This window comes from Triticum urartu, chromosome 6 (assembly GCF_003073215.2).
Source record: "Triticum urartu cultivar G1812 chromosome 6, Tu2.1, whole genome shotgun sequence".
In the NCBI taxonomy this organism is placed as follows: Eukaryota; Viridiplantae; Streptophyta; class Magnoliopsida; order Poales; family Poaceae; genus Triticum; species Triticum urartu.
Genome location: NC_053027.1, coordinates 537,509,319 through 537,521,711, shown reverse-complemented (window position 1 = coordinate 537,521,711; position 12,393 = coordinate 537,509,319). Strand labels below are relative to the sequence as shown.

At 47.4% G+C, this 12,393-nt stretch overlaps 1 protein-coding gene across 2 annotated transcripts; it reads left to right on the top strand.

Annotated features, from left to right (window-relative positions):
* The first annotated feature begins 5,537 nt into the window (after positions 1–5,537).
* On the top strand, positions 5,538–12,142 carry LOC125515027. 2 transcript variants are annotated; one of them, XR_007286758.1, is made up of 10 exons: positions 5,538–6,111; positions 6,642–9,090; positions 9,179–9,289; positions 9,367–9,519; positions 9,880–10,043; positions 10,124–10,271; positions 10,392–10,514; positions 10,627–10,714; positions 11,371–11,734; positions 11,822–12,142. XR_007286758.1 is itself a non-coding variant. In XM_048680438.1 (9 exons), exons 2-9 carry the CDS (start codon positions 6,757–6,759, stop codon positions 11,535–11,537), a joined length of 3,288 nt encoding a protein of 1,095 aa, XP_048536395.1. In that variant the 5' UTR covers positions 5,538–6,111; positions 6,642–6,756; the 3' UTR covers positions 11,538–12,142. The 2 variants fall into 2 exon arrangements, 1 of the variants encoding a protein (XP_048536395.1); XM_048680438.1 differs by having other exon boundaries at positions 11,371–12,142.
* The last annotated feature ends 251 nt before the right edge of the window (positions 12,143–12,393 follow it).

Genomic DNA, 12,393 nt, shown 5'->3' with positions numbered 1-12,393 from the left:
GTTTGACGTGTCTTTGAATCATCAACCCAACATACTTTGAATTAACTTTGAACCCTTATGTACATTTACCGTTGACAATAGGATTACAATGCAAAATGGTTTTGAGAAACCCTACCCGCGGCCGCTTATCCAGTGGCGGAGCTATGTGTGCTCCGGGAGGGGGGGGGGCGTGGCCCCCCAGCCTTAGCAAAAAGTGTGAAGGAATTTTTTAGAGGGTTTAGATGAGGATGAATTTAGTATCTGCCCCCCTCAAGTCTGCAAGTTTCATCATTTGCCCCCCCCCTGAACTTTCTCCCTAGCTCCGCCAGTGCGCTTATCACACTGAAGTCGTGTGGCCGGGACATCTCCGTGGACCAAGACCAGCCACCCTTCCTCCCTGCCAAGAAAAGTCTTTCCTCCTCCTTCCGTCGGTGTCGTCGCCGATCTGCCTCATCTCTGATGGCCTTTGGGCCATGGAGGTGCAGAGGACCTCGACCCCTCGCCGGTGGAAGGGACCCTGTTCTCGTTCTTGTTAGTTTCAACGTCTTTGTTGGGGCTGTGTGGCGGCGGTGATGTCGCAAAGTAGGAATAATGTCTCCCACGTTTCATCCCCATCCCGATGGTGCGTCTAGCTTCATTGGAGGGTGTGTGGAGGTGTGTCTCTGTCGGATCTCACGGGATCCGATTGGTGCTGGTCTCCGGTGGATTTGTTTGGATCCGGTCTTTGTTCTTCTTCGTTTGGGTGTTTACAGGTTTGATCCTTTCAATCTACGACTTTATTCATCGGCGACGGTTGCTACTTTGGTGCGCTGGTCTTATGGGGGCTTAGCACGATGACTTCTCGATTGTCTACTACAACAAAGTTTGCCCGGCTCCGTGAGGGGGGGGGAGAGGATGGCAGCAGCGCGCCTTTGGCTCGTCCTAGTGCTTGTAGTCGTCGCTGGGTGGTCCACGGACCTGGTTGTAATTTTTGTTATCTCTAGTGTTCCTTGTTGAAAGATCGTGGATGTCGCCTAGAGGGGGGGTGAATAGGCATTTTTAAAATAATTACGGTTTAGACTTGAACAAATGCGGAATAAACCTAGCGGTTAATTTGTCAAGCACAAAACCTACGACAACTAGGTTCACCTATGTGCACCAACAACTTATGCTAAGCAAGATAAACTACTAGGTGATAGCAAGATATATGACAAGAAACAATATGGCTATCACAAGGTAAAGTGCATAAGTAAAGAGCTCGGGTAAGAGATAACCGAGGCACGCGGAGACGACGATGTATCCCGAAGTTCACACCCTTGCGGATGCTAATCTCCGTTTGGAGCGGTGTGGAGGCACAATGCTCCCCAAAAAGCCACTAGGGCCACCGTAATCTCCTCACGCCCTCGCACAATGCAAGATGTCGTGATTCCACTAAGGGACCCTTGGGGGCGGTCACCGAACCCGTTCAAATGGCAACCCTTGGGGGCGGTCACCGAACCCGTACACTTTGGCAACCCTTGGGGGCGGTCACCGGTACCCGTCAAATTGCTCGGGGCGATCTCCACAACCTAATTGGGCTTGCCCGGAGCTTTACACCACAATGATTGAGCTCCGAACACCACCAACCGTCTAGGGCGCCAAGGCACCCAAGATGAACAAGCTCTAGGGTGCCCAAACACCCAAGAGTAATAAGCTTCTCAAACTTCACTTCCACGTATCACCGTGGAGAACTCAAACCGATGCACGAAATGCAATGGCAAGGGCACACGGAGTGCCCAAGTCCTTCTCTCCCAATCCCACCAAAGCAACTAATGCTAGGGAAGAAAATGAGAGGAAGAACGAAAGAAGAACACGAAGAACTCCAAGATCTAGATCCAAGGGGTTCCCCTCACTTAGAGGAGAAAGTGATTGGTGGAAACGTGGATCTAGATCTCCTCTCTCTTTTCCCTCAAGAACTAGCAAGAATCATTGAAGGGATTGAGAGTTAGTAAGCTCGAAGAAGGTCAACAATAGGGGAAGAACACGAGCTAAAAAGGATAAGGTTCAATGGGGAAGAAGACCCCCTTTTATAGGTGGGGAAAAAATCCAACCGTTATGCTCACAGCCCGCACAGAGCGGTACTACCGCTCCAAGGAGCGGTACTACCGCTAGGGCGGTAGTACCCCTTTGAAAAACAACAGCGAGGAGGTAAAAGGCCAGTAGAACCGCCAGAGCGGTACTACCGCTCGTCCTCACGGTACTACCGCTAGGGATCGCGGTACTACCGCAAAGGGTAGCGGTACTACTGCTAGCAAGCGGTACTAAAAAAATACATCCGGGCCTACCACCGCAGGACTTGGGACGAGTTTTTGGTCTGGAGCGGTACTACCGCTGTAGGAGCCGCGGTAGTACCACTCTGAAGCGGTAGTAAAAAATTACATCCGCTCCAATTCGCGGTAGTACCGCTGCAGCCTTTCCAGAACACCAAAACTGCCACAACTTTTGCAAACGGACCCCGAATTCGATGAAACCAAGTTTGTTGGAAAGCTAGCGACAAGGGCTAACACAATCTTGATAGAAATACCAATAAGAAGAAAATGAGAAAAGACCCAAAAGAAAATGGTGAGAACCCTTCCTCGGATAAGACCGGTAAAACCTCCAACACCGAAAACATCATAGAAGACGCATGCAAACTCCGTTTTCGATGAACTCAAACTTGTCATCAAGATGACCATAAGCTCTAAGACTCACAAAGAGAACCAAACAAAAACCAAGAAACATGATGCAAGGATGCAATGGTTTGAGCTCTCTACTAATGATACGATCAAGCCACCAACTTGAGAGCCCCCCTTGATAGTACGGCAAACGATCCTATAACCCGGTCTCCCAACTACCACCACGAGACCGGTAAAATAGAAAGCCTATCAAGGGCAAACATATGCCTTGCACATGGTCCACTTGAGCTAGATGATGAAGATCTTGACTCCCTCAAGTTGGACCACCTTTCTTGATTGCGTTGGCTCGATGAAGATTAGATGATTTCTCCCCCGTACTCCACTATGGGTGAGCCACTCTTCGGCACATCTTCACAAGTCCATTGACACCACAATGGATGGCAAGCTTCAAGAACTTGATCTCTTCGTGGTGCTCCACCTGAACTTGCACACGACAATCTTGATGACGATCACCACTTGATGTCATCCTTTCCATGGGTTGTATGATATCTTCCTCTTGACGCAAGCCCATGGACACGTACCTAACCCCACATAGAACTCTCACATAGACCATGGGTTAGTACACAAAGTGCAATGGACAATACTTACCATACCATGGGATCACCTGATCCCTCTCGGTACATCTTTTACGCTTTGTGAGTTGATCAACTTGATTCACTCTTGACATAGTCTTGATCAACCTTAAAATATTTCCAACTCTCTTCATTTGGATGATGTCATGAAGGTAAACATGAATGGTCACACAATCTTCTTCTTCAAGACATGCTTGCAATAAGCTCAACACTCACATGACCAATCTTTGGATAATTTCTTAATAGCACCTTGGTCAACACATAAACTCCTTGAAACCAACACATGGACTTCAAGAAATGCCTATGGACAAATCCTTCAAATATAACTCAATGCAACCATTAGTCCATAGAGAATGTCATCAATTACCAAAACCACACATGGGGGCACCGCATGTCCTTTCACTGTATTGCCATGATTGAGAATGAAATAGATTATAAGTTTTCTAAAAAATAGAAGTCATGTGGTTGGATCTAGCAATCCGTCCCCTGATTTTCTCTATGTAGGTGTAGATAACTTAGCGACGTTATTATGAGGAAGCGTAGAATCCTTTGTCTCGGGCCGCAATGTATATATATGGCCAATGCCTTGATGTACAAGTTCTGAGAGAGGATCATGATCCTCTCAGGAGGTTACAGGAGATAAGGGAGAGAAGAAGAGATAGACAGGGATACAAGTTAAACTACTTTCCTATCCCTATACAACTTGTGTTCTAACAGTTATAATTATCACGATCAATGAATCACACGAGAGATTCCAAAGAGGAGAAAGAGGTTAAGGGCCTCTTTGATTCGTAGGATTATGAAAACGTTGGAATAGAAAAAGTATAGAGTTAAAATAGCATGCCCACTTGAATTCTATATGATTGGCAATGAGCGCTTGATGCTGCAAGAAAAATAAATAAATTATAAAGAAAGGTTGGAGTGGATGATAGATTTCCTATGAAATGTAGTACAAAAGATGTCATAGAAAAATTTACTATGTGATCCAATGCTATGAATCAAAGAACCAACATAGAAAAAAATCCTAAGGATTTCAATCCTTTAGAAATCCTATAAAGTTACTTTGAATCAAAGGAGCCCCAAGTGTATCGGCACACTGCTCCAACTCTATTTTGGCTACCACAAGTCTGTGTGATTAGTCCAAATCCTGTGAGCATGATCTATCCACATCCCGAGAGATTGGCCCCACTCCCACTGAAGATAACCAACTATTCCCTCAAAAAAAGAAGAAGTTAATCAATTATGTGCTGCAATTTTCAATAGCAACGTTCAAAAAGCTTGAACAAAAAGAAAAGAAGCAATGTAGTGTCGTGATTAAAGAAGATATCTCCATAGATATGGACGGCACAGAACGTAGGTAGGACAGAATGAGACGAGGATAGAACACATTTGTGTCTGGCCGATAATCTATTGTTTCGTTCAGCGTTCTTTTCTGCAGTGGCAGCAATGCCTTTTTTCTCCTTTTTGTTCGAGAGATCAAAAAATAGCAGCATCGATGCGCCATGCCGCCGTCGATCCGATCATGCATGCAAGAATATATTCTGTTCGGCCATGCATGTCCGGCTTCCAGAAACTCTCGTGGGTCGTGGCCACTATGTACAATATTCTCCCATGGATCCACCGGAGCGTATATCACCGGTTGATGCCGCCCTCGCTCTCCAGCATATGCAATGTCTGGAGTGGACCGTGGAGCATCTGCAGTATGCGCGTACGTACATGTGTGAAAGTTACGGCCGATCTGATCTGCTAGCTATACCTCCTAGCCCAGGAGTCGATGGTCGGTGGGTGGGTCGTGCGCTGAACTTTCGTGACGTGAATGCCGAAAACGACGGCCGGTCCGGGCCGGCGGTCTCGCTCCTTCATGTTGCCTGCCCGCCCCTCTCCATCTCCGGCCAGCTGCCGTGACCGCGAGAGTGAAAAACGATGACACGACCGGATCAGGTCGGCTCTGTCAGCGTGATCCGATCCGGCTGAGACCCGGTACACGGGAAGCTCCCCAGGGCACCGAAGGCCGCAGTGTGCGTGACCAATTGCACCGCACCTTGGGAAGTTGGACTGATCGAGTAATGGCCGAGTTGACAATGCCGTCCAACTCGAAGAAAAACATCGGCCGGTCGAGCTGATGACCAAGTAACCACTGGACTGGTTGGTTGTTACACTTGCGTGCGTGGACACTCCCTGCCGTGCAGGCAACGGACGGCGCGGAAGCACGCAGGAAGGAAGCAACTGAACCGTAGGATGGTAGTATAAAACCGGGAGGGGAGGGGCGGGGGTCGCGTCATCGGGAACGGAACAGAATCACGCCACACGTGCCGCCCCGCCGCGCCTCCACCGCGAATCCCGAGCCGCTCCAATCCCCCGAGGCCCAGCCCGACCCGAGTGGCCCGGCGCGGCGCCTCTCTCCCCCGTCCGTCCGCGCAAACAAACCACATTCCCTTCCCTCCCTCCCGTCCCACCACCACACGTAGCGCGCCGCACCCGCACGGGCGGCCCGCCTCCACACGACACCCAGGCAGCCGATCCCCTTCCACACCTGACGCCGACGCCGACGAGTCCCGCGCGGGTGGCGGCGCCGGCGATGGCCCCCGCGCTGACGGCGTGATACCTAAGCGAATATCCGCGCGCCCCGAATCCCCCAACCCAGCCAACAACACCACGGCCTCCCCCGTCCCCCCCTCACTTCCCCACCGCAAATCCGGAGGACGCATCCTCCCCTCTCACCCTCTCTTCCCCCCCTCGTCGCCTTTCCCGCCCCTAAGCGCAACCGCCCCGCCGCCCGGAAACCAGCCGCGCTAGTCGGCTGCTCGCCCCCTCTCCCGCTTGCTCAGCCGACCCCAGCAGCCGAGGATCGTGCCAGAGGCAGGCAGGTACGGCAGCAGCAGCATCCCCTCACCCCCTCCCCCCTCTCTATTCCTCCATCGAACACGAGCACGCACGAACAATTGGCTGGTTTTCTCCTGTTTTTTTTTTGGCAAGTTTGTTAGTTCGTCCCTCCTTATCCTCCCCGTCTGTTTCGGGGGGAGGAAACGGAGCGAGTTTCTGTTTTTATCTGGCCAAGATCGGCGGGGAATTTTCCGCCCGTGGGGAATTACAGGACCTCAGTCCCTGTAGATTCTGTTTCAGATTTCGAATTCCGATTTTGCGGGCAAATCATTCAGGTCTGCTCCAACGCATTCTTCGAAATTGCCAGATTTCGAAAGGTCGGCTCATTCTTTTTTTAGGAAAGAATTCTGTCTCTTCTCTGACGGTGGGGGGCTGATCTGTGGTGTTATTGGGGAAATCTATGGCAAATTGTCCGATTTCGTGTCCGGATTTCATGTCTTCATTTGTCTGATGATGGAAGCTGCCAAATCTTTGGTCTGTAGACTAACAATTTCGGTATTTTTTCTATCGACAGGAAGGGGCCAAAACACGAGCAGCTGCTTGGGACTGGTGGATTGGCAATCGTGTGATGTACTTGGCTCTTGCGCCGATCCAACTCAAGCCAGCTTGATTACTCACTCTCGGCACACATGGCGCCATCTGCTGCCGCTGCACCCAGCAGCACTGAGGCTGACGGGGCACAACGCATGGCCAAGTTCCTCTGCAGCTTCGGAGGCAGCATCCTGCCCCGCCCGCTCGATGGCCGTCTCCGCTACGTCGGCGGCGACACCAGGATCGTCATGCTGCCACGCGACATATCCTACTCCGACCTGGCGGCGCGGATGCGGGAGCTCTATGACGATGCCGATATCATCAAGTACCAGCAGCCCGATGAGGATCTTGATGCTCTGGTCTCGGTTGTAAATGATGATGATGTGGTCAACATGATGGAGGAGTATGACAAGCTCATTGCTGCTGGAGAGGGGTTCACTCGGCTCAGGGTCTTCTTATTCTCCCAGCACCTGGATGATGAGGCTGCATCATCAGCTGTGCATTACCATGGGGACGAGCGGGAGACGGAGAGGAGGTATGTTGATGCGCTTAATAGCCTTGGTGACATGAGGTCGCCTTCATCTCCTGTGTCAGTGGAGCAGCTTTTTGGCATCGGAGGCAACGAGTCAGGAATTCCTGATATTGCTGGCCTGCGGCATTTGAATGTTCCTCGTGCCTCACATAATCAGCGGTATGCGGAGATGGATTCTCCTTGGAGCCCTGCATATATCTCTCCGGGGCAGTATGGAGTGCCCGATCCAAGGGATTTTCCCATTTCACCATCATCTGCAAGGTTTCAAGTTGGAGCAGAGGACTTTGATGAGAGGATTCCTGATGACTTTGTGAGGCAATCACCAAAATATCGGCATTACGAGGCTCAGTCACCGCCACATGTGGATAACTTGGTCTGGCTTCCACCTGGTGCTGTAATTCAGCAAAATGCTGGCTTCCCAGGGAATTTGGGCCGCTCCAGCAATTTCTTGGATGGAAACAGTCTATATGACTCCCGTTCGTCATTCCAGAAGGGTCAAGGTTCAGTGAGTGATCCTCGTTATATGGATCCCCGTTGGAGGCCAGTCCAACAACATTTTGATCAATCGAGCATGGCAAGTGAGTATTCTGCTCACCCCGCTATTCCACGTCCAGATTATGGTCGTCCTGGTGAGCATTATGTTGTAGGCCAAGATGTTAGACTGGAAAATGGTGTTTATGTCAAAGAGCAAACTGGTGGTCACCCTCCCATGTTCTACAACGAATCACATTCTCATGATAGGTCTTGGCATGGGCATCCCAACCAAAGCCATCAACGGTATGAGGATCCAAGGTTGAATCTGCCTGCTAATGGTAGAGTGATGGATCCGTACGCTGATAGCAACTCAGCTAATTCTGCATTTGCACCCAACAAAGTATATGAAATGCATTCAACATCTCACAGCCGCTCAAGCCATGAAAGTCCCCACTATTATCATGGCAGTGGCCAGGGCGAGCATATGAATGATACATATCATAACCAACAAGTTGTAAGTAGTGGCTCCTATGTCCAGACATCAGGTTTTGAAGAATCGACAGGCCAGCATTACAGCCATACTTCAACATATGGTGGTGATACCTTTTACCAAATGCAGCAGAACTTGCCGCCACTTCAATCCATGAGAAGGAGAGCAAGCAGCCCTGTTCACACAGGCTCATCATATGAATCACCACACCTGCCGATCCCAAATGGGAGCATCAACTCCAACTTTGTCAGAAACACAGGTGATGTTAGTCCAAGGATTCATGGTATGCCTGCATATGATCGAGTCCCAAACCCATGGCCTTCACCCAATGGCAGCATACCATATAGAATCGTTGGACATGATGTTCCCACTGTTGTTGAAAACCCTTCTTCCCTTGGTTCTCGGTCAGGTCCAAACACTGCTCAGTATGTTCAGCCTTTCTTTGCCCCAGAATCAGTCCAGCAGCAACCAGGAGCTCCGTTGGTAGAAATTTTTCCTGAAAGAGCATCCGCTGGACCCATGCTAGCACCGCTTGATGGTAAAGTATCTGTTGCTGCGGTACCCCTTGCTGATCATTTGTCCAGGTTGGACATTAACACGACAAAGAAATTTGAAGGAGCAGATGATGGAAGGCGCACTCAAAATGTGACTGAAACAAAACCTTCACACGTTGCGAGTGACCCTAGCACCTTGGTTCACAATGTTGGAGTTGATCTCCAATGGGGCAAACCTACAGAACATGACGGTGGGGCTGTAGCATTGCAGCAGTGTGGGGATATATCGGAGAACAGATTAAATATCCTTCCAGAGTTTGTTGCCTCTGTTAAAAAGGCCGCACTGGAAGAGTCTGAGAAGCCAGTAGAGGTTCAGCCAGATGCTCGTCCAGCAAATTTACCTGTTTGTGATAATGACAATGATGGAAAGAAGTTTGATGAGGTAATGTCTGCTATGTGTAATACTTGGACAAACACATTAAGCATTAAACTACCTAATGCTCTCCCTACTCAAATCCTTTCATCTGCAGAATACTGATGGAGATCAGGACCCTGATGTGCATGGAAGCTGCGACCAGCACAAAAGTTCTGGGATCGAATCTACACCCGCTGAAGCTGAAGCTTTGTCTAAAGGATTACAGGTCACTTGCTGATCTCTTGATGTGTGGTCCTATTTATTTTTAGCTTATGTCCTATTTATACTTTTGTGTTCATGCAGACTATAAGAAATGATGATCTGGAGGAAATCAGAGAGCTTGGTTCGGGTACTTATGGGTCAGTCTTCCATGGTAAATGGAGGGGATGTGATGTTGCCATCAAAAGAATAAAAGCTAGTTGCTTTGACGGAAGGCCATCCGAGAGAGAGCGCTTGGTATGCATTATTTCCTTGTTGGTTGTTGACTTAAGGATTGGCAGCATAGCAAAATTTCTACCCGCAAAAAAAAAAGAAGCATAGCAAAATTTCTCTTTACCTATTTCAGGGTCAAAACCTCTTACCTCTACTCATCTAATACTAGAGTAATTTCATGTTTCGTAGAAAAAAATGTGGCTGTGGATAGGTCTCTTTTTTCAAGTAAAAAAGTAATGGAGGCCTTGGCTGCATGTATATGCACTAATAATATAATAAAAGATGGTTTATGTGCATGATTTTTTTTTGAGAAAATGATTTATAGATTCGCTGTGGTATGGTTTGGTCTCATGGAATGCGCCTCAAGTTCTGATTTATTTGCAGATAGCGGATTTCTGGAAAGAAGCTCAGATCCTGAGCTCGCTTCATCATCCAAATGTAGTTTCATTTTATGGTGTTGTTCGTGATGGTCCTGATGGAAGCTTAGCAACTGTTACCGAGTTTATGGTCAATGGATCTCTCAAACAATTCCTGAGGAAGAAAGACAGGTACTGCTTGTTTAATCGAAGAACAGTTTGATTTCTTATTTCTCCCATATCCAAATTCTAATCTTATAGGAACTGCATAGGACAATTGATCGCCGCAAAAGGGTTATATTGGCCATGGATGCTGCATTTGGCATGGAATATTTGCATGGGAAGAATATCGTCCATTTTGATCTCAAATGTGAGAACCTACTGGTAAACATGAGAGATCCACAACGACCGATCTGCAAGGTTTGATGCCCACTTGTTCCCTTCATTGCTTCTCCTTCTCTATTTGCCTAAACTCCTGTTTTTCGAATGCAATACCTTGCTCCCTGACTGTTTCATCCTATCTGGACACTTGCGCACCAGATTGGTGATCTTGGCCTATCAAAGGTGAAGCAGCATACTTTGGTGTCTGGTGGTGTTAGAGGAACCTTACCATGGATGGCACCCGAGCTTTTGAGTGGGAAAAGTGATATGGTGTCAGAGAAGGTAATAGTGCTTGTTCTAGAAGAACTTTTTTTATTTGGCAAGCTATATAATCTGTAAACAGTGTATAACTCTTAATGTTCTGACAAAAAGCTGATTTAACTTTATTTTGTAGATTGATGTCTACTCATTTGGTATTGTGATGTGGGAGCTACTTACCGGGGACGACCCGTATTCTGATATGCGTGCAGCCGAAATTATTGGTAACATTCGAAACTTAAGTTATGTTGATTGCGACATTTTCATTTCCAATGAGACCTTCGTCTTTGTTTAAGTTCTTTTTGGGTGCACATGTATCAGTTTGAGTAACTTGTTTCAGGGCTGCAAAAACATGCTTGTTGGACATTTTCTTCCTTTGAGAATTTCTCTGTATGTTCTGATATGATTTTGAAAAACTTATTTGCGGGAAACTTCGAAAGGCTTTGGAGGGTGAGCTAATGGAAATGGTCAGATGTAAATCTCCGGATGCGTTTCAGTGATAAATGCTATACATATTTATTATTTAAGTGTTAAATAATGCAGTGAAAAAACAAGCTGTATGAAATTGGAATCAGCGAAACTAAATAATAACAGTGCTGTTCCCCTACTTGTGCTGTATTTTATTCAGCACAGGTTACTGCAAAGAGGAGATACCTTTTCTGCTTAAAAATATCTAGTCATGCACCTGTAGTAAGATGTTGATGCTTGTTATTGCAAATAGGAGATACCTTTTGTGCTTATCATATATTAGTCATGCTTGTTATTGCAAAGAGGCGATACCTTTTGTGCTTATCAAATATTAGTCAGGCACCTGTAGTCAGATGTTGCTCCTTGTGGTTAACACCATCCTGTGGAATTAATTGTCATGTCCATTTTGTAGGGGGCATCGTGAACAATTCTCTTCGTCCTCAGATCCCTTCCTGGTGCGATCCTGAATGGAAATCATTGATGGAAGGTAGCTGGGCTGGTGAACCAGCTCAAAGGCCATCCTTCACTGAAATATCTCAAAGGTTGCGGAAAATGGCCGCAGCAATGAATGTTAAATAAGAGGCTCAAGTTATTACAACGTGGAGAGGCATGTAAAGAATCCCATGTTCAGTTCCCTGACCAGAGGAAGGCAAGCCCGGAGTATATGTTACATGTGTCTTGGCAGCATCTCGGTTTATCCTAGTTGAAATGAGATTTTATGAAGGCCTTCCATGGCAGGAAAAAGTCATCACGGACGGTTCTAAAGCTTATTTGATGTGAGCGGGTGGTTTCTCTCCCCTGTTCCTTTGACAAAATTTTGAAATGGTTCTTGCAAACGTGACTTCTTCGTTTCCTGTCTGCAGGAGTCATCAGCTGCCATTTGCCTTCAGTACAATATATATTGCATCTGTCCATTCCTCATGACGGGAACTGTTGGGATTTGTAATGTAAATAAATTTTGGCCCGCTCCGTCCGGCGCATGTTAGATGTTGCACGGGACTAGACACGGTTCAAAGCTGGACGCAGTTATCCCTTTTTTTTTCATACGATTGTGTCCTGAGGAAAAGAGGGAACAAACTCTGAACAAGAGATATCCTTATTCAGATTGTACATAGTTCACGAATAAGATTTGCGGGCCGCCTCGAAAATGGTCTTTCCTGTATATATATATATCTTCACTGCCATGATCCCACCAGTCTTGGTGCTTGCTTGGTAATTATTGTCCAGTGGTGACCGATTTGAATGCGCCTCTGATGAGCTCAGTGTGGCCACCAGAACCTAGCTTGGTAATGTCGTTCTGGAGGCAAGCTTACCAAATCTGCACTGTGCTGGAGCACTTAGAAAATGTGTCTACTGAGACTGAGCCCCACATATTTTCTCATTTGCTTATAGTTCTGCCAAGTTAGCATTAATTAATGAAGGGTCCTGTTTAGGT